Here is a 26,794-nt window from a genome sequence, read left to right on the forward strand (position 1 = left end):
TTCTGGTGGAGCCTATAAAATTATCATTAGGTGACCCGAGGCCGTGACCCTTGGTGCATAAGCGGAAATCTCTAATCATTCTGTCCCTGGAGTGTTCCATCAGGCATATCGTGTGAAAGATGTATTTACATTAGTGGGCTGCATGGTAGCGCAGCATTAAACTAAATGGCTGGATAAAATACAAACAAACAGAACAAGCGAAAGTATTTGGCTGGGAAAGGAGTAGGATGTGGGAAAATGTATTATTACTGACTGGCCTTGAAGAAAGAATTAAGCAAACTCAAGATTAGTGCATATTCATTCGAGATTTATTAACCATTTCAGAAAGCATCTTTATCCAAAAGGTTGATGTAAAAGCTAACAGAAGTGAATATCATGGATGGATGCCACATTGAGACGAGAACACATGCGCTGTGAGCTGGGAATTTTCTGTACATCAGTAACAGTCACAAGAAAGGGAATACAAAGGCTCATCAGAAAGGGTAGGCAACCATTCTGAGTAAGGAACAAATAAAAACAAAACAAACGGGCTTCAAACAACTGGGAAGCTACAAATTCTTCCAACCACAACCATCTCAAAGATATCAAAGTAAAAAGGAAAATCCATCAATAATTGTCTCAGTTACAGGCTGATAAACTGAAGTCATCTCACTGTTAGAGTCAGTAACAGGACAGATTGGAGATTGGGAATTCAGAGACCTTGATAAGCAGATAAGGAAAATCAAAAGAGTCCACAACTCATTCACTTCACCTGGAAAAGAGAGAGAAAGCAATGACGCAGATGTTTATGATCAGGGACTTTCAGATTTAATGTTTTTTCAATGGCACACTTAGAGATTTCACAAAACATATTGGGCTGCTTGGCGTGAGAAAGATGTGATTATTCTCACCTTCACCAGAGTGACGGCAGCGCTGTAGAAAATACTCAGGAAGAACAAGGTGATGAACGTGGAAGCAGTTGTCCAGATGTTGCTGTTATCATCCTCATCGTCTTCAATCCAAGTGCGATCTATTGAATCTATGAATATAAAGCCGAGAGAACGCATTTAGATTGTTTATTGATCCAGATCAATCTATCTGCATCCAAGTCATGTAATTGGAGACCATTACATCTTCATAAAGCAGTCAGGGATTTCTCAAGTGTGACTCTTATCTGTATCTATTAGTGCATTATTGACTCAGCAAGAAATTACAAATACTAACTGCACATGTTCTTTCTTCATTGTCCAGGTCAGAACGTTTTAAATTATTTTTCTTTTCATCTATTATTTCAGGATATTATTATTTGAGGAATGCTTATTACGAATGATGATTTTAATTATATCATTATATTATAAATATAGGCTGTGACAGCACTTTAGTTGAAAATTGTAGCCATCACTGAATAAAAGTTCAAATGTGATTCTCATCTTTTGTATTGGTGACCAATTGCTTGGCAAATCATGATTATAAGTGACATCACAGTCAGGACATTTCATCATATTTTTGTTTGAAGGATCTGTATATTTAGGAATAAGTTTTTGTACGTGTGTCCCTTAATTTATTTGATCTACTGCTTGGTGTGTTTGGTTTCCCTTTAATGTTTGTGTATGTGGTTATGCGAGTCTCTTACTTCACTCTAGCCCATGTTGGAGTCTGCATCAATAAACATATTCCTGTTCCTTTACTGCTGGTGTGCTCATGTGTTTGTGCACCTAAAGTTTGGTCTTTTCCCAGTGTGTAAGCATCATCATGCTAATATGCCACTTCGTTGCTGCCTATGCTTATCTTGTAATGTCTTTGTGAGTGTTCACTTTTCATTAGTGCTGTCTAAAACGTATGCTTATGTGACTGTTTCAGATCCTACCTACACTGGGTTATTTTCATGTTTATGCTTAATAAATGTGAGCATGCAATGTTATGTTTTGATGGATGTTTATATTTATATGATGATGATTGCTTGTGTGGCAATCTTTCCCAAACCATCTCCTGATCAGTTTGTTTGTGCTATTGTTTGTGGATGCTTGCTGATCCTTGTGCCCATTGTCCTTATTTAATAAACACTCCTCTATTTGTTCATCTATGCACTTGTGTGCCTGCATGAGAGACTCTGAATTTGTGTGTGCGTGTGATATTGTGTCCATGCTGATCAATGTGGTTTAAAAATAACTAATTAAGCTGCCTCTGTCATCGTATGTTTGTGATTCTGAAAATGGGAAAATAATGATATTAATGTTTATCTCTGTGCACTTACGTGCCTGTGTGAGTTGACATGTGGGAGGACATTTTTCGGAATTTGTATCTGTGTGTCCATGTGTGTATGTCTGTCCGCATTGTGCTGTATGAATGTATATGTATTCATGCCCATTTGTGTGTTACCGTGTGTCGATGTTTCTCATGGTTATGTGTGAGTACTTCTGTTCATTTGTGCAAATGATTTTCTTTCGGTGTGTGTGAGTTTTTGTATGAGCTTAGATGGGTGTTCAAGTACCACTTGCATGTGTGGCTCTGTGCGAGACATCTTATCTATATGCACATTTGAGTGTGCACATTAATATGTGTCTTTAGGTGAGAGCCCGTATATGTGTCATTACGTGTGTATTTGCGATCATCTCTCTGTATCTGTTCTTATACCAGACTGCAATTTTTATTATTCTAATATATTGTTCTAATTTTAATGCATTGCCCATAATTAGGTTTTGACCTTGGTGTTGCAGGAAACATTTCCCATCGTTGTGCAGAGATAAGCGTTTTATGAGCAACTCCTCTGTTGCAGTGATAGAACTTCTGTCTCTGAGAGAAAATGCGTGAGTTCAAATCCCCACTGTCCCAGAGATAACATTTCTGAATATGTTTATTAGAAAATGTCTACTTGTGTTCTGTATGTGAAACAAAATGATATCAGGTATTCGAATACCAGAATTGATCCCATGTGTTCCAGAAAACTGAGACAAAACTATGGAATTCAAACTGGGACGATGCAAACACCAGTTTTGGATTATGGGAATCAATGTTAATCATTTGTTAACAGAGCCAAGCGTGTCTAACATGCTTCAAAGGTATTGTTTTGCATGGAAATGTTAAATCTTTGGACAGTAAGCAAGAAGTTGACTGTCCCTGTTAGCAACTGGGTTACATTACAGAGGACATGCACCATGAAAACTCTGCACAGGGGGCAAGACGACAGACCATTCATCGTTCCCCTCCCCTCTGCTCCACAACAACTTATCTGTTGATTCTCTTTGGTGTGAAAGTGAAGATACATTCTGTCAACTCATGCGCTGGCGCAAGATCCCTGGCAGTTCCCCAGAAACAAAGGTTACATTCAAACTGTTCTGCACTCTTTACGATTGGTATGTTCCAATCAAATTTAATTTTAAAGTGTCTTAAATTTACATTTCCAATTGGTGCAATTTGACACTTTAAAACTGACATGAATTTTGTAAGAATGTCCAATTGGGGGAATCAAAAACACCAAGTTCAAAACTCGTGCCCTACCCTTGACATAAAATGGACATTGTCAGATTTTGTCACAGAGGGATTTAGGATGGATAACGTTCTTGGCGGAATCCTGCAATGAGTGAGCTTTACTCTATCTCTGACCCAGGGTGTATCTGAGCAGAGAACATTAACTGCACAAGACACTCGTTCTAGACCTGTTAATAATCCACTTTAACTGCACAGATTCAATGTAAGTCAGAGTGAGAAACAACTAATTCAGTATTTAACTCACAACTGGAGGGAAAAAAAACACTTCATTATTTCTGTTGAATTATTAAATGCAACTTTGAGATTTTTATTGACATGAATTAACAGTGTCCATCAGTGCAAGCGAAATGTTTACAAAACTCGGTTTACCGCTGGATTTATCGACTGTTCTGTTGATGTTCTTCAATGGAATCGCTTCATGTCCCACCACACAGGAGTAAGAAGCACCGCTGGCCCACTCCTCCGCTGTAATGGATAACAGGCTGTAGATGAAGAAGGAGCTGTTGTCGCTCTCCGCTATCACCTCGGTGTTCTTGTAGTTACTGGGATTCACCGGCTTGTCATTGTTTGTCCACTTGACGAAGATCTCTCGGGGGGAGAAACCTCTCACTAAACAGGTGAGGGAGAGAAACCTCTGAGCGGAGATTTCTTCTGTTGGTGGCAGGAGGACCGACACTGATGGCTCCAGTGGATTCATCACTGCAGAATATTTGAGACAAATATAAATCAACCAAAAAAATCCTGAACCAATATCACAATTTCACTAAATATTAAAGTACGCCATGTTTAATTTGGGATTTATTTACTTTCGTTTTCTAAAGGAGCAGAATGGTACGCATACTGTTCATTAAAAATAGTAAAGTTTAATGTGAAAGTTGCCTCCATGTTTCCAGCCCACAACGAGGGCATTCTGGCCATTTGTCTTTGTTGATTGTGGCGTCACAACTCAGGCTTCTTCCCACCTTATCTGACTTAATCAGAATACAATATCCTTTGGTCCATCTTTTTCTTAATCAGCTACTCAGCTATCCTGCCTTCAGATGCATCATTAATGCCCCCAACGGTGTTTGTTCATTACCAATCAAAGCCTGTCATTGATGTTACTGGATCTGGATTACACATGGGATCCTTTGTGCTTTAATCTCACCGCTCACCTTTCTCCTTGTGGATGGAGTCTCTCAGCGGAGTCGGGAGATTCTGATGGTACACCACACATTCAAAAGTAACGCCACTCAGCCAGGCTTCAGTAGAAATGTCTAATTTGCTGATCACGCTGTCGGGATTCTGTCCAGGCTGCTCAGCAATCTCTGATTTCAGAGGCTTCTTTTCTTGTTTCCAGGTCACGTTGACTCCAGAAGGAAGATTGGACACAACGCAGGTTAACGTCACCGTCGCCTCCAGTAAGACTTGTTCTACTGCCGGTGGGAGGATTTTAACGGTGTTAGGGTGGCACTCGGTATCTTCTATGAAACAAAAATCAAAGTCAATGAAAAATGCCCCTTTCTGATACAAACAGCCAATCTTCAGATTACTCCTTCACAGGGTGAAGACACCACCTTCAAAATGGCAACTCCAACTATTCTAAAACGATGCTTACTATTGTTGATGTATTTTGATTTGTGAAAGTATTTGTGATTACCTATAACATACCCTGTGTAATTATTCCTAAAGAACACCGGCTTTGTAACAAGTGAAACCTGTGAAAAAAGTAAAATTATCGAAGATACCATCATGTAACCCATGGAATTATCTTTCTTTCGGAGTTTGTCTCTCACTTAATACCATCTATTGATACTTGTGAGAAGAGTAATCTGAATATAATGAGTTCATTTCCATGTTCATAACCTTTAGGTGCAAGTGCTGCTGGTCACATTGACTGCCAAATCGCATCCCAAATTTTGGACAAATTATAATAAATAATAATTATTCTCTTTGCAGAGTTCTAAAGTGTTACAGGAGCAGTAAACAGCCATGGAAATTCTGTTCATTATATTTAACATGATTAAAAATACTTTGCGTTATTGGTGTGATGTCATTCTCTAATTTATGTCATTGTTCCTCGTGGGCTGTGTTTGGAATAGATCTGAAAACAAGACATTGAGTACAGCATTGGATATCGAGAAGGACACCCATCTCCTTAAGTCTTTCCCTCCATTCAGTTAGTTCATAACTGGTCTGTACTTTCACTTTATTTCCCAAGCTGCATTTTTAAATTTCTTCATAGAGCAGGAGAGAAAAAAAAAACAAGCAAAAGCGTCTTAAATTAATCTACAAACGCGATGGAAATGTCACTAATTTTATAGACATCCACTACTCACTGTGTAAACATCGCCACCCCAAACCAGGCTAAATCAGCCTGTCTCGAGTTCCTAGTTCATTCATCCCTATTGTAGCATTCCCACCAGAATTTATTCTCCTGCCTCATCCACTAATTACAGAGAGCATCTTAAAGAAGCTCAGTGAGATCACGTTTATCCCAGTTCATCAAATGTGATACCCACTTGGTCTGTGGTCTGATCCCATAAATGAAGTTAAAGAGCTCAGTACCAGATAAAAATCGATGTCGTACAATGTCCAACCAACAGGTCATTCCTGAGCAGGGAATGAAGCATTGAACGCATTTTGATTTATTTTCAAGTAAGGGTCACTGCATATTTTAACCACGTCAATTTGATAGAGGATCAGAATAAGGCTGTTCGGCCAATCCAGAGTTTAGATCAGAATGATGCTGGAAAAGCACAGCAGGTCAGGCAGCATCCGACGAGCAGGAAAATCGAGATTTCGGGCTAAAGCCATTCTCCTGCCTTCTCCCCATACTAAACAAGAGCCGATCTATCTCTGGCTTGAATACACACAATGGCCTGGCCTCCACAGCCCTCTGCACCAACATGTTCCACAGACTCATCACCCTCTGGCTGAAGAAATTCCTCCCCATCTCAGTTCTAAACGGTGCCCCTTTGACCCTGAGACTGTGCCTTTGGGTCCTAGTCTCGCCTACCAGTCAAAGCATCTATTCCACATTCACTCGACCTCAGTCTCTCAGTATTTTCTGTGTTTCAATCACATATCTCTCCAATATCCCCCCTCCACCCCCAAACTTATCCTTGAAGCGGCTACCAGGCAAGTATTCAGCACTCTGAATGCCTCTCCCAGCATGGTCAGGCAATAAACTATTTAACAAAGCTCACTGTCTATATATCTATCTTCAACAGAGAGGAAACATGCTTTTCTGACTTGCCAAAAGGATGAATTATGAGCAATGCTCATGTAACACTCAAACTGAAATGAGATACGTGGCATGTTGGGAAATGAGAAGCTGTACCGTGCTGTTTACTACGCCTGATAAATTAGTGTGTTTGATTCACATCAGAGTTCAGAATGATTTGTAGCTCTCTCAGTCTGTGTCTCTTACCCTGGAGTGCGGTGATGTTTTTACTTTGAGTGTTCTCTCCATGAGTGACCTGGCAGGTATAGACCGCGCTGTTGTACCATTCACCATAAGGGACCATCAGCCGACTCGTCACCGAGAAGTTCCCGTTCGCCTCACACACGGGAGATGTGAAGAAGCCAGAATCCAAGGGTCGGCCATTTTTCAACCAACTCACGGATATTGACTTCGGATGGAACTCGATGATTGAACAGACGACGGTTGCAAACTTGCTGCTTGCGATTTCTTCACTGGAGCTCACAGTTAGGAGAAGAGTTGGTGGGAGAATATCTGGACCTTTAGGAAACACGTCACATACATTATCCAACGAATTTCATAACAAATACAATCAGTTCTCATATATCAAGGTTTCTTGTGGTTAATGGACACAGGAATCATAATTGTGCAGAGTGCTCGAGAAGCTGGGATCCACACAGAAAGATCAGCAGGACAATGTGAAAGGCTAAAGTTAGAGGACACAGCAAGGGAGTCAAAGAGGTCTAGTAACTATAGGCCGGTAACATCAGAAGGGAGATAGCAACGTTGGATGGTATTCGTTTTAATGACAGAGTCTGATGAACAAGACAGATTAATTACCGGCATAAATGAGGAAATGATGCCGTTGCCATCACGGAGACATATTGAGAGGCGGGCAGGAGTGGCTATTCAATATTCCAGGATTTTGTGCCTTCAGGCGAGACAGGGAAAGATGGAAAAGGATGGGGGCGGGGGTGTGCGGTACAGAATGTTGCTTCTGTCGCAATTCTGACAAGAGTATTTTAGGCTGTAAAGAGAAATGAAATCATGGATACCTCCTTGAACAAAGGCAAATGGACAGTACTTCAAAACCAAAATACAGCAAACATAACTACTGGGAGAGCACGATAGACCTTACTATTGGTCCAAAAGACCAAGTGCAAATACATGGGCAAATTTCAGAGACATGTAAATTAAATAGGGGAATGAGAAAAGAGGTTTTTAACTTCCTCAGCATAGGCTTGGATATTTATTTTGTCAAAAATTTAGAGGGAGCACAATTCTGAAAATGCCCCCTGGAGAATACTTTCACAAAGTATGTGTTAATACAGAGAATTTTAATCCAGACCTTGCAAGAGAGGGGTGAACCGGAACTTAACTTTAGGGAATGAAGTCGACCCAGTGGGTAAAACACCAATGGTGGAGCACTTTGCAGACAGTGATGGTAAATCAGTTGGATTTCAGATTGTACTGCAAAGGAATAGAAATTGGCCCAAAGTTCTGAAAAGGGGAAGGACAATTTTAGTAAGATCAGGTAATGACTTGACCAGAGTGGACTGGAAGCTGACACTTATTGGTAAATCTGAGTCAGAGCAGTGTGACACATTTAAGAAAGAGATAGGAAAATCACAGGGAGGACATTTCCCAGGAAGCCACTGCGTGGTACCAAGAATGCAGCGGGCTCTGGACACCAAAGGGCATGGAGGGGGAGATAAAGAGAAACAAGGGAGGCTTCCGGTCTATACTGAAATCTCAAAACAATAGAAACTAATATGGAGTACAGAACGTGCAAGGGGGAGTTTGAAAGACAAAGGAATTAGAAGAGCAAAAGGGACCATGAGAAAATAATAGCAGTCAAAATAAAGGAAAATATTTTTAAAAGTTACAGACTCATTCATAATAAAAGAATTATTCGGGAAACAGTAATATCCATTAAGTGTTATTATTGGAGTGGAGCCGGAGGATTAGGTTGTGGTCAAAACGAATGTGTTGTGTCAGTGTTCACGAGTAAGAGGGACAATGTGGGGACAGAAATCATGGAGGGGTGTTGTAATGTACTTTCAGAAATTAGGACACATGATGTGATGTTCTGTGTTGTCTTGCTGAATGAAAAGTGGTTATATTTCCAGGGCAGATGAAAAATATACCGAGCGGTTGAGCGATGCAAAGGATGAAATAGTTGGGTTGCTGACAATAATTTAGAATTCCTGTCTGGCCACAGCAGTTGTGCCAAGTGAGTGTAGATCAGCCAACGTTGCACTGTTATGCAGGACGAAGGAAGGGATAAATAATGAAAACACAGATCTGTCAAGCTCGTCTCAGTGGTAAGGAAACTATTGAGAAGTGAAATTAGTCTTCATTTGGAAGATAAATCAACAATTTTTAACACGGTTTTATTGAGAGGAAGTCATGTGTAACAATTTGATAGTAGTTTTCATAGAGATAACTCGATGTCCAGATGATAGCAATAATCAGAGCCAATGGGATCCGAGTTAATTTGACAGATTGGATCTAGAACTGGCTGAGTGGTGGGAGCAGGGGATAATAGTCATCGGGTGTCTGCGTGACTGGAAATCTATGTCTCCTGGTGTTCTGTAGGGATTAGTGTTGATTTCCGTGCAATTTCTCTTACATACCAATGATTGAGACTCAAATTTAGGAGGATTAACCAGTGAATTCACAGATGAAATGAAAACTGTCATGTTGGTAAGTCATGAGCATAATGGCTTTAGATTGCAGGAAGATATAAAAGGGTTGGTTGTATGTGAAGAGAAAAGTTGCAAATGGAAATTATTCTGAATAAATGTAAGGTGATGTAATTCGGCAGAAGAATCTGTGAGGTATGACGTTTTGAATGGTGGAACCCTGGAAAGGTCTGAGGATCTTTGGTGCATGTACCCACCGATCCTCTATTGTACTGTGTCGTCTGGATAAAGAGGCTAAGAAAGTGGGAGGATATTTGCTTTTATTAGTCTAGACATTGACAATGAAGAGTGGTGAGATGATACTGGAACTTAATAAAACACTGGTTAGGCCATACTGAAGCAGTGTGTGCATGTTATGGAAGGAATGTGATTACACTGAAGGCAGTATTGATGAGATTTGCCAGGATCTTGCCTGGGTTGGAGGGTTTTAGTTATGAAACTAGTTTAGATAGACAGGGGTTTTCCTTGGAGCAGAGGAGAATTAGGTAGAAGATTATCATGATATCTAGAATTATTTTAGGCATAGACAGGGTAAACTGGATGAAACCTTTTCCCTTGATGGAGAGATCAATGCCTCAGGGGCACAGGGTGAACGTAAGGCCAGGAGGTTCCAAGTGGATATCAGGGGAAAACAAAATCAAACAGAGGGTGGTGTTAGCCTGGAGCTCAGCACCTATAAGTCATGTAGAGACTGAGCCCCTCATAATAAGTATGAAGTATCCTTGCAAGGGCAAGTCACACAAGGCTGGCACATGAGACTGGAATAGTAAGGTGGCTGTTATTGATAGGCGTGAATTGGGTGGGTCAAAGGGCCTTTTTCCTGTGCTGTATAAGGTGAGTCTGTGAAAACGGTTATAAATAATGCCTTATTCATGTTAATCACAGATGATCTGTTTATCTCAGTTCCCACAACACTTACCTGGACATGGCATTTCTTTGCTCTTGTGTGTCCCGCTGTGTTGAACCTCACAGGAGATTTTGTTGGGGCAATCTACCGCTGACCCGGGCAGGGTTAACTGGCTGCTCAGGGTGTAGGTTCCCTTCTTGTTTCTCACTGATGGGTAAGTCTTCAATCCAGTTGTGATTAGCTCCCCACCTTTCTTCCAGGTTACCTTGGTGATGTCCGGGGAATAGTCCATCGCCAAACAACCAAAGATCACAGAACCGGTGTTGTGCTCCTGACAGGAGGAGACCAGGCCATAAAGTGTGGGGAGCGATGGTGTCTCTACAACAGAATGACCAATTGAGCAGGTTAGTTTCTGTTAATTTGACCTTATCTGTTACTCAAATGTATCCTCAGCTGGAAACGTTTGCCAGTATGCTCCCGCTGAAGTCGACAGCATAACTGGGGTTTATTTTTGTTTCCTATCAGTTGCTGATCATGATCATTGGTTCCCTCTTTAGAAACACGCCTCGACCTTGACCATTGCCATATAATTTCGGAAGAAGAACATTCTGATCCCACCCCAGTAACTGTTTGAACATCTCACCAACTGACACTTTCACTGGATTGCTGTGAAGAGCAGAGAAATTTCACAAACTACAAACCAAGGAAATGCAGATTCATCGAAATTCTACAGTGTGTGCAAACAGGCCATTTGGCCCAACAAGTCCACACCCACCCTCTGAAAAGTAACGCATCCAGACCCATTCCCCTATCCTATTATGCTACAGTTAACCCTGACTAATGCACCTAAACTCCCAATCACTGAACACAACATTTGCAATTGCCCCAGCTTGCACATATTTGGACTGTGGGAGGAAACGCACACAGACATGGGGAGAAAGTGCCAACTCCACACAGACTGTCACCCGAGGCTGGAATGGAACCTGAGTCCCTAGCACTGTGAGGCAGCAGCACTAACCACGGAACCAGCGTGCCGCCCCACTAGGTACCGTACTGCTGGAAATACCCAACAGCTGGCAGTACCCCCGGAGAGAAGTCAGAGTGAATCATAGAACATAGAACATTACAGTGCAGTACAGGCCCTTCGGCCCTCGATGTTGCGCAGCCCTGTCATACTAATCTGAAGCCCATCCCACCTACACTATCCCATGTACGTCCATATGTTTGTCCAATGACGACTTAAATGTACTTAAACTTGGCGAATCTACTACCGTTGCAGGCAAAGCATTCCATACCCTTATTACTCAATGAGTAAAGAAACTACCTCTGACATCTGTCTTATACCTATCTCCCCTCACTTTAAAGTTGTGTCCCCTCGTGTTTACCGTCCCCATACTTGGAAATCAGGTCCAGTGAGCCTTCCTCACTTATCAGTGCAAGGCATAATGTTCTCTCTGGGAGGAAGGTCACTGCAGCAGCAGCACAGGCAGGAGCTGAGCACTGGAACGGGGAGGATGGCTGTCAGGGCTGAACTCATGCCAATTGTCTGGAAGTTGAAACATCTCATTTACAATTATCTGAATTCTGGAGGCCTCTGAAAAATGGAGGACTATTAAGGTTCAGAGATTTTGGAGTGTTACAGCTGAGTATTCACGTAAATATGATTTGAGAAATTAACAAGTAATCTTTAACTTTAATAACTATCAAACTGACACACAGTTCACCACCAAACCTCATGTCTCAGACTAACCACTGCACTTATTCTGTCTAGACCTAAATTCCCACTCATATTGACAAACCCTACCCTGCTATACACCCATTCATGCCGGGAACACACAACCCCTATCACACGAAACACATCCAAGGCAATCCATATTGGTAGTGTAGCTGAGCAGAGAGATCTCGGTGTCCATGTACATAGATCCCTAAAAGTTGCCAGCCAGTTTGATAGAGTTGTTAAGAAGGCATACTTTGTGTTGGCTTTCATCGATAGAGGGAATGAGTTTCAGAACCACGAGGTTAGGCTGCGGCTGTACAAAACTCTGGTGTGGCTGCACTTGGGAGTATTGTGTACTGTTCTGGTCACCACATTATAGGGAGAATGTGGAAGCTTTGGAAGAGTTCAGAGGAGGTTTACCAGGATGTTGTTTGGTATGGTGGGAAGGTTTAATGAGGAAAGGATGAGGGTCTTGAGGCTGTTTTTATTTGAGAGAAGAAGGTTGAGAGGTTACTTAATTGAGACATAAAAGATAAACAGAGGGTGGACAGTGAAAGTCTTTTCCCTTGAATAGTGATGGCTAGCAGGAGAGGACATAGATGACAGATGTCAGAGGTTGTTTCTTTACTCAGAGAGTAGTAGGGCCATGGAACACACTGCCTGCAACAATAGGACACTCGCCAACTTTAAGGGCATTTAAAAGGTCATTGGATAAACATATGGATGTAAATGGAATCGTGTAGGATAGATAGGCTTCAGATTGGTTCCACAGGCCAGCGCAACATCGAGGGCTGAAGGGCCTGTACTGCACCGTAATGTTCTATATTCTATATTCCAGATGGACATGTGATCTCAATTCCTTTCACTCATTTACACTCCTACCGCCCTGCACCTGGCCCATGGTGAATCTGGCCCTGACTGGATCTGGCACCATCATTTTCACAACCTCGGACAAAAGCCCACTACCCAAGACATGACCTCAGCCCATGATCACTGACCTCTCATCTTACCCAAGTCAACCTGTGCACATTGCATCCCAGCTCCTTTCACATCTATCCTTTTGAGTGGGAGCAGCGGCCGAGTTGAGGTGAACCCGGGAGACTACAGCTAAGGTAAGAGTTTTTTTCAAAATTACTTACCTGTAGCGGGCATCGGTGTTTTTGTTTTCTTTCTCCTTCACAGAAAGAGCGGGAGCAGCAGAGGAAGTGACGGCAAGCAGAGGGGCAGCCGGGAAGGAGAACTGTGAGTATAAATACTCACTGTTTCACCACCAACGGTCATTTGAGTGGGAGCAGCGGCCGAGTTGAGGTGAACCCGGGAGACTACAGCTAAGGTAAGAGTTTTTTTTCAAAATTACTTACCTGTAGCGGGCATCGGTGGTTTTGTTTTCTCTCTCCTTCACAGAAAGAGCGGGAGCAGCAGAGGAAGTGACGGCAAGCAGAGGGGCAGCCGAGACCCGGAAGCAGTTAGTGTAAGCTTAGCTGGGTTAGTTTTTTCCCCCTTTAAAAGCGTGAAGGAGAGGAACCCGAGGCACTACACGGGTAGTGCCTCCCACCCGCCCTCCTCCTCTAACCTAATAATAACATCTGTTGTGGCAAGCAGGTAAGTGCTGAATTTTGCTTGTATTATTTAGACACAGTTTTTGTTTAAACAGTTAGCTTTAGAGGGATGGCAGTGAAGGCAGTGCAATGTTCCTCCTGCAACATGTATGAGGTGAGGGATGCCATCGACGTCCCTGCCGATTACACTTGCAGGAAGTGCACCCATCTCCAGCTCCTCCAAGACCGTGTTAGGGAACTGGAGCTGGAGTTGGATGAACTTCGGATCATTCGGGAGGCAGAGGGGGTCATAGATCAGAGTTATAGGGAAGTAGTAACTCCAAAGATGGCAGATAGATGGGTGACAGTGAGGGGGACTGGGAGGAAGCAGCCAGTGCAGGGACCTCCTGCGGCCATTCCCCTCAAGAACAAGTATACCGTTTTGGATACTTGTGGGGGGGATGACTTACCAGGGGTAAGTAACGGGGCTCAGGTCTCTGGCACGGAGCCTGTCCCCGTTACTCAGAAGGGAAGGGTGAAGAAGAGCAGAGCAGTAGTAATTGGGGATTCGATAGTTCGTGGCACAGATAGGCGGTTTTGTGGGAACGAGAGAGACTCACGTTTGGTATGTTGCCTCCCAGGTGCAAGGGTACGTGATGTCTCTGATCGTGTTTTCCGGGTCCTGGAGGGGGAGGGGGAGCAACCCGAAGTCGTGGTCCACATTGGCACCAACGACATAGGTAGGAGGAGTGCTGAGGATGTTAGACAGGCTTTCAGGGAGCTAGGTTGGAAGCTTGGAGTTAGAACAAACAGAGTTGTTGTCTCTGGTTTGTTACCCGTGCCACGTGATAGAGATTCGAGGAATAGGGAGAGAGAACAATTAAATGCGTGGCTTCAGGGATGGTGCAGGAGGGAGGGGTTCCAGTTTTTGGATAACTGGGGTTCTTTCTGGGGACGGTGGGACCTCTATAAACAGGATGGTCTACACCTGAACCTGAGGGGAACCAGTATCCTTGGGGGGAGGTTTGCTAGTGCTCTTGGGGGGGGTTTAAACTAACTCGGCAGGGGCATGGGAACCCAGATTGTAGCTTCAGGGTGCAGGGCCTGGAGTGTAGGGAGGTGAGGAACATGGCATCAATTTCCAAGGAGGGTGCCTGTAAACAGGGAAGTGGCTTGAAGTGTGTATACTTCAATGCAAGAAGTATACGAAATAAGGTAGGTGAACTTGCAGCGTTGGTTGGTACCTGGGACTTCGATGTTGTGGCTATTACGGAGACATGGCTAGAACAGGGACAGGATTGGCTGTTGCAGGTTCCGGGATTTAAATGTTTTAGTAGGGTCAGAGGTGGGGGTAAAAGAGGGGGAGGTGTGGCATTGCTTGTCAAAGATAGTATTACAGCGGGGGAAAGGACGATGGATGAGGACTTGCCATCTGAGGTAGTTTGGGCTGAGGTTAGGAATAGGAAAGGTGAGGTCACCCTGTTAGGAGTCTTTTACAGGCCTCCTAATAGTCCTAGAATCATTGAAGAAAGGATTGGGAAGGTGATTCAGGAGATGAGTGACAGTAATAGGGTGGTTGTTATGGGGGACTTTAACTTTCCTGATATTGATTGGGAAAGCTATAGCTCAAGTTCGTTAGATGGGTCAGTGTTTGTTCAATGTGTGCAGGAGAGTTTCCTGACACAATATGTAGACAGGCCAACAAGAGGTGAGGCCATACTGGATTTGGTTCTGGGTAACGAACCAGGCCAGGTGTTAGAATTAGAGGTAGGTGAGCACTTTGGGGATAGTGACCATAATTCGGTGATTTTTACACTCGTGATGGAGAGGGATAAGTGTGTACTACAGGGCAAGAATTATAGCTGGGGTAAGGGAAATTATGATGCGGTGAGGCATGACTTAGGATGTGTGGCTTGGAAAAGTAGACTCCAAGGCAAGAGTGTAAATGATATGTGGAACTTGTTCAAGGGGCAACTATTGAGTGTCCTTGATAATTATGTACCTGTCAGGCAGGAAGGAAAGGGTCGTGCGAGGGAGCCGTGGTTTAATAAGGAATTGGAATCCCTTGTTAAATGGAAGAGGGCGGCCTATCTCAAGATGAGACGTGAAGGTTCAATTGGGGCGATTGAGAGTTATAGGGTAGCCAGGAAGGACCTGAAGAGAGAGCTAAAAGCAGCAAGGAGGGGACATGAAAGGTCCTTAGTAGATAGGATTAGGGAAAACCCTAAGGCTTTCTATAGGTATGTTAGGAATAAAAGAATGACTAGGGTAGGAATAGGTCCAGTCAAGGATAGTAGGGGGAAGTTGCGTGTGGAGGCGGAAGAGATTGGGGAGACACTGAATGAATACTTTTCTTCAGTATTCACTCAGGAATTGTTGTCGATGAGAATACTGAGGCACAAATAAGTAGAATGGATGGCTTTGAGGTATGTAGAGAAGAGGTGTTGGAAATCCTGGAAAAGGTGAAAATAGATAAGTCCCCTGGGCCTGATGGCATTTATCCTAGGATTCTCTGGGAAGCAAGGGAGGAGATTGCAGAGCCATTGGCCTTGATTTTTATGTCCTCTTTGTCTACAGGAGTAGTCCCAGAAGACTGGAGGATAGCAAATGTGGTTCCCTTGTTCAAAAAGGGGAGTAGGGATAGCCCTAGTAACTATAGGCCGGTGAGTCTCACTTCTGTTGTGGGCAAAGTCTTAGAGAGAATTGTAAGGGATAGGATTTATGCACATCTAGATAGGAATAATGTGATCAAGGATAGTCAGCATGGTTTTGTGAAGGGCAAGTCGTGCCTCACAAACCTTATTGAATTCTTTGAAAAGGTGACGAAGGAGGTTGATGAGGGGAAAGCGGTAGATGTGGTATATATGGATTTTAGTAAGGCGTTTGATAAGGTTCCCCATGGTAGGCTACTGCAGAAAATACGGAGATATGGCATTGAGGGTGAGTTGGAGGTTTGGATTAGGAATTGGCTGGATGGAAGAAGACAGAGGGTAGTAGTTGATGGCAAAGTTTCTTCATGGAGTGCTGTCACTAGCGGTGTTCCGCAAGGATCTGTTTTGGGACCATTGCTGTTTGTCATTTTTATAAATGACCTGGAAGAGGGGTTAGAAGGTTGGGTGAGCAAGTTTGCGGATGATACGAAAGTCGGAGGAGTTGTTGACAGTGAGGAAGGATGTGGCAGGTTACAGCAGGATATAGAGAAGCTGCAGAGCTGGGCAGAAAGGTGGCAGATGGAATTCAATGTAGCTAAGTGCGAGGTGATTCACTTTGGGAAGAATAACAAAAAGATGGGGTACTGGGCTAATGGTCGGATACTTGGTAGTGTGGATGAGCAGAGGGATCTTGGTGTCCATGTACACAGATCTCTGAAAGTTGCCACCCAGGTAAATAGTGCGGTGAGGAAGGCATATGGCGTACTGGCTTTTATTGGTAGAGGAATTGAGTTTCGGAGTCCTGAGGTCATGATGCAGTTGTATAAGACTCTGGTACGGCCACATCTGGAATATTGTGTGCAGTTTTGGTCGCCATACTATAGGAAGGATGTGGAGGCATTGGAACGGGTGCAGAGGAGGTTTACCAGGATGTTGCCTGGTATGGAAGGAAAATCGTATGAGGAAAGACTGAGGCACTTGGGGCTGTTTTCACTAGAGAAAAGAAGGTTTAGGGGTGACTTGATTGAGGTGTACAAGATGATTAGGGGGTTAGATAGGGTCGACAGTATGAACCTTTTCCCGCGTATTGAGTCGGGTATTACAAGGGGGCATAGCTTTAAATTAAGGGGGGGTAGATATAGGACTGATGTTAGGGGTAGGTTCTTCACTCAGCGAGTCGTTAGTTCATGGAATGCCCTGCCAGTAACAGTGGTGGACTCTCCCTCTTTATGGGCATTTAAGAGGGCATTGGATAGGTATATGGAGGATAGTGGGTTAGTGTAGTTTAGGTGGGCTTGGATCGGCGCAACATCGAGGGCCCAAGGGCCTGTACTGCGCTGTATTCTTCTATGTTCTATGTTCTATCCTTTACCACCTACCATTTTTCCAGACTCCGAGCTTTGCATTTTGACAACACGTCCACCTGTCACTTCATTACAGTGACCTTCCACCCCCGAAACATCCTGGCACTCTGCCCACTCTACACTAACCAGCCTGGCACACTGCCCATCTCTGCACTAACCAGCCTGGCATTCTGCCCACCTCTACACTAACCAGCCCGGCACACTGCCCACCTCTACACTAACCAGCCCGGCACACTGCCCACCTCTGCACTAACCAGCCTGGCACTCTGCCCACCTCTGCACTAACCAGCCTGGCACACTGCCAACCTCTGCACTAACCAGCCCGGCATGCTGCTCACCTCTCCATAAACCAGCCTGGCAAAGACAGACCTCCTGCATTTCAGCTCAAACTACCCCTCACCTACCAAGCACAATTCGACCAAATTATCCTGTGACCATTACCATTTACCTTGATGCCACCTTGCCAGACAGAGTGCATGCAAGCTTACCCAGCAGCCAGCCAACACCTCACAGCCTACCAGCCCAAACTCTCCCACATGCCCAATCTAGCCCCTCACTTGCTCACCACCTTCCAACTTTGAGCCCACTCCACCATAAAGTCAGTGAGTCATAAAGTCATACAGCACAGAAACAGTTCCTTTGGTCCAGCTCATCCATGCTGACCAGAGTTCCCAAATTAAACTAATTCCACTTGCCTGCCTTTGGCCCATATCCATCCCGACCTATCCAGTTCCTGGAGCTGTTCAAATGTCTTCTAAATGTTGGACCTATCTCTGCATTTACCACTTCCTCTGGCAGTTCATTTCAATGTTTTGGACAGGTACAACATGAAGCTCCAACTCCTGCACTCAGTGCTCTGACCAATGAAGGTACATGTGCCAAATGCCTTCAACACACTAGCTATTTGAGACAACGCTTTCAAGAATCTATGAGTCTGAACCCTCAGGGTCCTCAGTGTTCAATATCACTACCCAGTGCCTTACCATGAACTCTGTAAGACTCTATGAGTCTGGACCCTCAGGGCCCTGTGTTCAACATCACTATCCAGTGCCCTACCATTAACTCTAAGTTGTGACCTGATTTGTCTTCTCAAAAAGCAACACGTCGTATTCATTTAAATTACACTCCATCTCCCACTCCTCAGCCTATTGGCCCAGCTAATCAAGATCTCATTGTACGTTTGGATAACTTTCATTGCCAATTATACCACCAATATCGGCGTTACGTGCAAACTTACAAACCATGCCCCATTCAATGTTTTCATGGCTTTCAACCAATATTTTACCCTGTTTGCCTTTCTCCCACATATCCGGAGCATTTTTTTAAGGATTGAAGGAATCTACCTCCTTATTGAAATCATTTAATGTTTTGTCCTTAATCAATTTCTGTGGTGGAGAATTCCAAAGGTTCACCATTCTTTTGCTGAACAGTAAACAATCAGGTTCAATGTTATCGGTGTGTTGGGAAGACTGGTGAGCAGCAAGATTAATGATGATCCCATGAATGGAATAGCATTTTAGAGGGGCCGCGGGGCCGCCTTCAGCTTCCAGTTTGCATGCTGACATGTCCCTTCAGCAGCATGTTCCAAAACTGTGATCCTTGAGGATAAGGGCGCACATGCGTGTAAATGCTTCAACTGAAAGCTCTCCTCCAAATTAGACTTCAACTTGACTCTCAACTATTTCTCTGCCGTTTCCTCTTCCTCAATCACAGCCATGGGCCTCACTTCCTAACAGCGCTGTGAATGTGCTAATACCACACAAACTTCAGCAATTCAAATAGACTGATGATAACTGGTTTCTCAAGGCGATATAAAAAGTCGGACACTTCCACACCTGTCTAGAGATTCAAACAACCACTGGAAGAATTGAAAATTATTTGAGGCACTTGTGTGTCTACACAAGATGACGTGGTTTCCTTTTGTGTGATTTGACTGTGTTTTCACTGAATGAACAGAGCTATTTCTTAACCATACAATAGGAAGGAAGCTTCCCGCATTATTAGCAAGGCAATCACATATTATATTTCTTTATTCCAGGGAAGTATAGTGTTAAGTTAATGAAATATGATGATTGGGATGTTTCAATTGGAAATTGTCAGAGATTTAAAGTTTACTTTCATGAGCAATTAATTCCAACCTCATTGTGTCACAGTACTCACAGGAATGTCTTTCAGAAATGGTGTCTCCCTTTGTTACGGGCAGTCGAATCAGTAAATCTGGGATAGTTTTTGCTTGTTAATCAAAGGTGTTGAAGAGTTTTAGCCAAAGGGAGACCTGTGGATTTAGCTCACAGATGCACCATGATCTAAGTAAGTGGTGGAACAGCTCGAGGGGCTGAGTGCCCTTCTCTTGCTCCGACCTTCCTATCATTGTGTCATTCATTAAGCTAGCACTGGTGGTGAACACTTTTTATTAAAATATTTCAACAAATTAATTGTTTCACACATGCTTTATAAAAAAAAACCTTCTGTTGATTATTTGGAACGGGATCGTTGACATTCTCTATCTGAGTGATCAAAATAACTTCCACCCAATTACAGCAGCCACTGCGCTCTGGAGTGTGTTGTTACTCCATAATAGTTTCTTGTGAAACTACAGCTCGAGATCAGGGCGGTCAAATTCAATGATTCTCTGATATTTAATATCTCTGAACATTCGCAATTTGTTCAAATGCATCTTTTCTCTGAAGAACGTGCTTCATCGAACACAACTTTTTTCAATGAAACAACAAACTTTAAATGCTAGAAAACCAAAATAAAGACAGAAATTTCTGAAGACACTCAGCAGGTCGAGCAGCTCCTGTGGAGAGTAGGCAAGGTTAACCTATCGCACCCAGAGACCCCCCCCTTCACCAAATTGTTTTCATGCTTTTGGCACAAGAGCTCACACCTGTTGAGATAAACAGTGATTGTGTTGGCTTGACTCCTGTTGGAAAAATAATTCTTAGCAGAGGTACTGGATGGTCTGAGATAGCAATTGAAGACCAACTGAAAAGCTATCACCATCTGCAGCAAGTGTTGGATTCATCGGAACTCCCACCGTACTGAACAATCAAATTCAGCTCCAGCACTGGTTTAATAAAAAGTAAAACAGCCTAAGCATAATCTCATCAGATATGCTGCGAAAATGATTCATTCTGGATTAGTTATAAATGATATTGTTAGAACAGCAAGTCAAAAGCTGGAATTTCTTTGAGCACTTACTCCATTAACACCATCTAGCGATACCCAAAAGCTTGTGAACAAATATTGATCTGGAAAAAGCTGCTAACCACCAAAATTCTGTTTAATATCTAAGAGACACAAGTCAGGACAGCGATTGAATAGATTTCATTGGCCTCTGTGAGTGGAATTCCAACAAACACCCAAACATGTCAATCTGCTTTCTTGCACTGAAGTAACCTGATAAGAGATGGTGTTACATGCCTCTCTAACAGGTTGTAAGTGAACACAGGCCACCTGGCACAGAATCAGGGACCCTAATACAACATCACAACAGACCTGAACTCAATGAGCTTGACACTATCACGGAGAACACAGCCCACCTGTTTTGACAGTACCTAAACCATGTTAGTTATTAACACCTTCCAACAACCAGGGATTGTTCCAGAATGTTTGTACAATGAAAGTAACATTTCAAATTTATCGAAGAATGCTTTGACAGCAGCTCCAAATTGTTCAAACTCTATGGGAACTACGAGGAATAAATCTAGGAATTGCAATTGCCATCAATTCACTGTCACTGGATTCCAACCTAGAACTCCCTTCCTCTTTCCCCTGTGAATGTTGCTGCATCAGACGGTCCACTTAGTTTGGAAAAGATTAAAATGATTTGAAGTGTAATACGACCGTTGCCAGTGACATTAAAAGCTGATAAGAGGTTTTCAAATAATAAGATGCAAAAAAATTCTGATTCTACATTGTGCCACGAAACATGTCCTGCATAACTGAGGCACAAAGAAAATATGCAGCATATTTCCCTCTGCCTCACTCAATCAAATATCTTTTGTTGCCAACAACCAATTTCAAAACTCTTGCTATCTGCCTTTTGTTCCAGAAACGCTCGTTCTGATTGGAACAACTTAGTCAGGACTCTCAATTCTGAGGCACCTAATCGAATATTGTATTTCTGGCAGATAAAAGTGGTTTTGAAGCTCAAGATAAAATTGAACTGTCTGAGATTCAGGTATCCGAACTGGACAATCTACAAATGGTCAGGAACGTTGACAAGTTAGTCGGAGATAGCACAGAAACAAACTGCACAACAGACTTAATCCTCGAGGATACATTGCTCAACTCCTCACGTCAAATATATTCACTGTAATTGAAAATTCATCAGAGGAACTAACCAGTGGATTAATGTGACTGCATAAAGTCAATACCGCATTCCAGTGTGGAAAGCATTTCTGTTGAAGGAATTAGGGCAAGGTCATATTCTTGTTAACTGCTTTTAATAAACGAAAATGTTTAAAAAAGGTATGAATTGAAAACATGCTTCTGTCTGGAGTTGCCCGCTTTAGCGGATGTCTAAGTAATTGTGGGCACTGCTGCCTCACAGATCCAGGTACCCAGGCTCGGTTCCAGCCTCGGGTGACTGCCTGTGTGGAGTTTACACAATCTCCCCTGTGTCTGTATGGGTTTCCTCCCACAATCCAAAGATGTGCATGTCAGGTGAACTGGTCATGCTATATCGTCCATAGTATTAGGTGCATTAGTCAGGGGTAAATATAGGGTAGGGGAATGGGTCTGGGTGGATTACTCTTCAGAGGGTCGGTGTGGACTTGTTGGGCCAAATGGCCCGATACAGACTGCAGGAAATCTAATCTAAATGATTGTCACACTTAACTAATGTGAGCAGATTCCTTCCGATCGCTACATTGCAATAAATCGGTCAAGTATATTTATTAAAATAAATATTACTCTATTTTAAGTGTCTGAATAAACAATGTGCTCTGTTATCCTCTAGTTCATGTCTTCTGCAAATTTGTGAACTCTGCATCCGTCTGAACACATCGACGTAAAATGAATTCTCTGCGTTTGCAGCAAGCACTCCCATGGTTTTAAGAGTATAGAAACAGGCCATTTGACCCACCAATTCCACACTGACCTTCTGAACAGTAAGTAGCCCACCCAGACCCATTCCCCTAATTGATATTTACCCCTGACTAATGCACCCGAACCTACACATCCCTGAACACTGTGTGCAATTTAGCACAGCCAATCACCTGACCTGCACATCTTTTGGACTGTGGTCGGAAACCAGAGCGCCCGAAGGAAACCTACGCAGACACAGGGAGAATGTGCTAACTCCACACAGGCAGTCACCCGAGGGTGGGATCGAATTTGGGACCCTGGCACTGTGAGGTAGCAGTGCCAACCACTGAGACACCATGTTGCCCTGCGAGGTCATGAGTGGATTATTTTAATTAATTCGAAATTTGGCCTTGGTCACATAATTCACGATAGCAGTTGTTTCCGAAAGAATGACTCCTCAGTTGATATTATGTTGTAAAATGTAACTATTTATTTAAAATGCACAGATTGGGAACACCTAAAGCACTGTGCAGATTAAATAATTCAGTTAATGTTTTATTTTTATCCTGTAAATCCAGTTTAATCAGGGACATAACAATTAATTAACTCAGGTTACGTCTGAAACTGATCAAAGCAGTGATACTGATCTGTTCTTCATAGAATTGAGCAGAATTTCCAAATCGTTTTTGCCAATGATCTTTTCCAGCCAGAAAAATATGTATGTAGTGTACAGCGGAATTGAAAGGTGTTTCTTGATCAATTATAACACAGTCATGGCATTTATGCTCAAGAGCAAGAACTATTAGAACATTAGACTTTTGAAATTCTATTTATATTTCTCTATGACTTGTAAACTGTTTAAAGACAGACCTTGTGATTGAACGAGATAGTGGAGTTCTGAATTTGGATTGTAAAACATGGATTCGATTAATCCTTAATTATTACTTTTAAGTAAAAATGGCGCCCGAAGGTATCTGTTTTCCCTTCATTTCTAAAACCTTTGCGATTTGCATTTCACTTAATAATAGGCTTTATGAAATTTAAACTCGTATGCCGATTGCAATGAATGGGGAACCTGGAGCGGTTCACTGTCACCAACCATGTTAACATTGCAAAAACAATGTAGAAACCAGAAACGGTTTCCCAAATATAACACATTTAATGTTACCCAAGCACAGTCCCTCCTCAACAGATCAACGATCACCAGATCATAACACGGTGTGTTTGCAGCAGAACTAGCTCTGCAAACATTTTCAACAGAACCAAGAACATGATGTAACCTCACAAAACAAACCCAGATTGAAGTCTAACAAACCTGCTCAGAATCCAGCAAACTAATGATTAACTTGAATAGAAATAACAAGTCATAACAGCAGCCTTGTTTGAGAGGGGACTTAACACTAAAAGCTGTAACGTTTCTGGCAACAGTTCAATTTATTTCCAACCTGTACACCCTTCTTGATCGTGACAATCTTGTGCAGCGCACAGTAGAGCGATTGAAGGCATATATTGATTAATCACTTCATGGTCAAAACAAAATTACTGAATGGACAAATATTACTACCATATAATTTTAAGTTAGTTTCAATTACATAATCTGATCAATTAGAAGAAGAAGAAGAATACAGCGCAGTACAGGCCCTTTAGCCCTCGATGTTGCGCCGATCCAAGCCCACCTAACCTATACTAACCCACTATCCTCCATATACCTATCCAATGCCCGCTTAAATGCCCATAAAGAGGGAGAGTCCACCACTGCTACTGGCAGGGCATTCCATGAACTTACGACTCGCTGAGTGAAGAACCTAACCCTAACTTCAGTCCTATATCTACCCCCCTTAATTTAAAGCTATGCCCCCTTGTAATACCCGACTCCATACGCAGGACTAGGTTCACACTGTCAACCCTATCTAACCCCCTAATCATCTTGTACACCTCAATCAAGTCACCCCTAAACCTTCTTTTCTCTAATGAAAACAGCCCCAAGTGTCTCAGTCTTTCCTCATACGATCTTCCTTCCATACCAGGCAACATCCTGGTAAACCTCCTCTGCACCCGTTCCAGTGCCTCCACATCCTTCCTATAGTATGGCGACCAAAACTGCACACAATATTCCAGATGCGGCCGCACCAGAGTCTTATACAACTGCATCATGACCTCAGGACTCCGGAACTCAATTCCTCGACCAATAAAAGCCAGTACGCCATATGCCTTCCTCACCGCACTATTTACCTGGGTGGCAACTTTCAGAGATCTGTGTACATGGACACCAAGATCCCTCTGCTCATCCACACTACCAAGTATCCGACCATTAGCCCAGTACCCCATCTTTTTGTTATTCTTCCCAAAGTGAATCACCTCACACTTAGCTACATTGAATTCCATTTGCCACCTTTCTGCCCAGCTCTGCAGCTTCTCTATATCCTGCTGTAACCTGCCACATCCTTCCTCACTGTCAACAACTCCTCCGACTTTCGTATCATCCGCAAACTTGCTCACCCAACCTTCTAACCCCTCTTCCAGGTCATTTATAAAAATGACAAACAGCAATGGTCCCAAAACAGATCCTTGCGGAACACCGCTAGTGACGGCACTCCATGAAGAAACTTTGCCATCAACTACTACCCTCTGTCTTCTTCCATCCAGCCAATTCCTAATCCAAACCTCCAACTCACCCTCAATGCCATATCTCCGTAATTTCTGCAGTAGCCTACCATGGGGAACCTTATCAAACGCCTTACTAAAATCCATATATACCACATCTACCGCTTTCCCCTCATCAACCTCCTTCGTCACCTTTTCAAAGAATTCAATAAGGTTTGTGAGGCACGACCTGCCCTTCACAAAACCATGCTGACTATCCTTGATCATATTATTCCTATCCAGATGTGCATAAATCCTATCCCTTACAATTCTCTCTAAGACTTTGCCCACAATCAATTCTGCAGTTTCAGATTTTAGTCCCAAATTTTATTTTGAATGAGACTACTCAAAACAAAATTCACTAAGTTTACAATTAGAACTGCGTTTTTTTTTAAAGTCAATGCATTAAAAACTCCTTTTTTTTCATTTCTCACACTTCCGAGTTTCTGCCTTAAGTTGTTTTTCAGACCGTTACAAATGGATGTAATGTTTTCAATCAAGCAGAGAAAAACGTGTCATCTAATTTTAACAAATGCAGAAATGATTCATGAAAAACAAAAGAACTTCACAAATATTGGTAATGAAAACTAAGCCAGAGAGTCAATCTCCTCACCAGAGACAAAACACCGATTACAGAAAACATGAAAACGCTCATCAATTTCACAAACTGAATAAGAATCCAATCAACTCAATTCAACAGAATCAAGGAAAATAAAATCAGAATCCAATCAACTCAGAACAACATATTTGAATGAAACATAATCAGAATCCAAACAATTCAATTCAACAGAATCAAATAAAACAATTTCAAAAGACAATCAGCACAATTCAACAAAACTAAGTAAAAACAGTCAGAATCCAATCAACACAGTTCAACCAAATCAACTAAAAGAAAGCCAAAATCCAATCAACTCAATTCAACAGAATCAAGTAAAACAAACTCAGAATCTAATCAACGGAATGCAATATAGCACCGCAAGAAAATTTTATGACAGTTTCTAAGCTGCTTGTCATCAACAAAATTAACAAAATAAATGAGAAAATATAATCAGGGTAAGAGCACATATTCAAGAAGTGAATAATGATATTTTCGCATATTTTAATCATGTTTAGTAATACCTCGAACATCTTTGAATTCTTAGCGTTTGTTGTTGATAATAAAACTCACAGTCAGGATGTCACTGACATTAAACATTATTTATAGCTGACTGATTAAGAGACATTAGATGTTTCAAGTAACCCAGCCACACAGAAAGACCATCTGATCAAAAAAAGAGATACACCGAACAACTGACTCCATCATCCCCACTGTAACTATTTGCTGAGCCTTAACTGAAGTCTATAATCAGTCTGAACAAAAATCAATCCGAACCAAATCAAACTCAGCACAGAATTTGAGTTTCATTTAATTCAGAAATTAGTCACATGAATAGAAAGTTTTTAAAAAGTCACTAAGAAAGTTCAAGGGTCTTACCTGAAGTCACTGTCACCATGGTCCCTTGGCCCCAGTAATCAAGATAGTCACAGTGTTACATTCTCTGGACTGGGTCACACAATAACTAGCTCTGTATAAAACAAATCAAAAATCTACCATCAATTTAAATTTTCAGAACCACAGACAAAATAAAGTCACGATAAATCTT

At 42.4% G+C, this 26,794-nt stretch overlaps 1 long non-coding RNA gene and 1 gene segment (V, D, J or C); one reads left to right on the top strand and one right to left on the bottom strand.

Annotated features, from left to right (window-relative positions):
- The window catches only part of LOC148146456 (uncharacterized), a 931,882-nt gene that overhangs the window by 487,270 nt on the left and 417,818 nt on the right, over window positions 1-26,794 (top strand). The window lies entirely within an intron of this gene.
- LOC148146463 (Ig heavy chain C region, membrane-bound form-like) lies at window positions 295-26,716 on the bottom strand. The segment is given in 7 exon segments: window positions 295-751; window positions 891-1,018; window positions 3,838-4,167; window positions 4,623-4,931; window positions 6,881-7,192; window positions 10,277-10,582; window positions 26,626-26,716. Coding segments are annotated over 7 exon segments (1,413 nt in total).

Source organism: Chiloscyllium plagiosum, unplaced genomic scaffold (genome assembly GCF_037043375.1).
Source record: "Chiloscyllium plagiosum isolate Xiang-an unplaced genomic scaffold, Cpla_swu_hap1 HiC_scaffold_21, whole genome shotgun sequence".
Classification (NCBI taxonomy): domain Eukaryota; kingdom Metazoa; phylum Chordata; class Chondrichthyes; order Orectolobiformes; family Hemiscylliidae; genus Chiloscyllium; species Chiloscyllium plagiosum.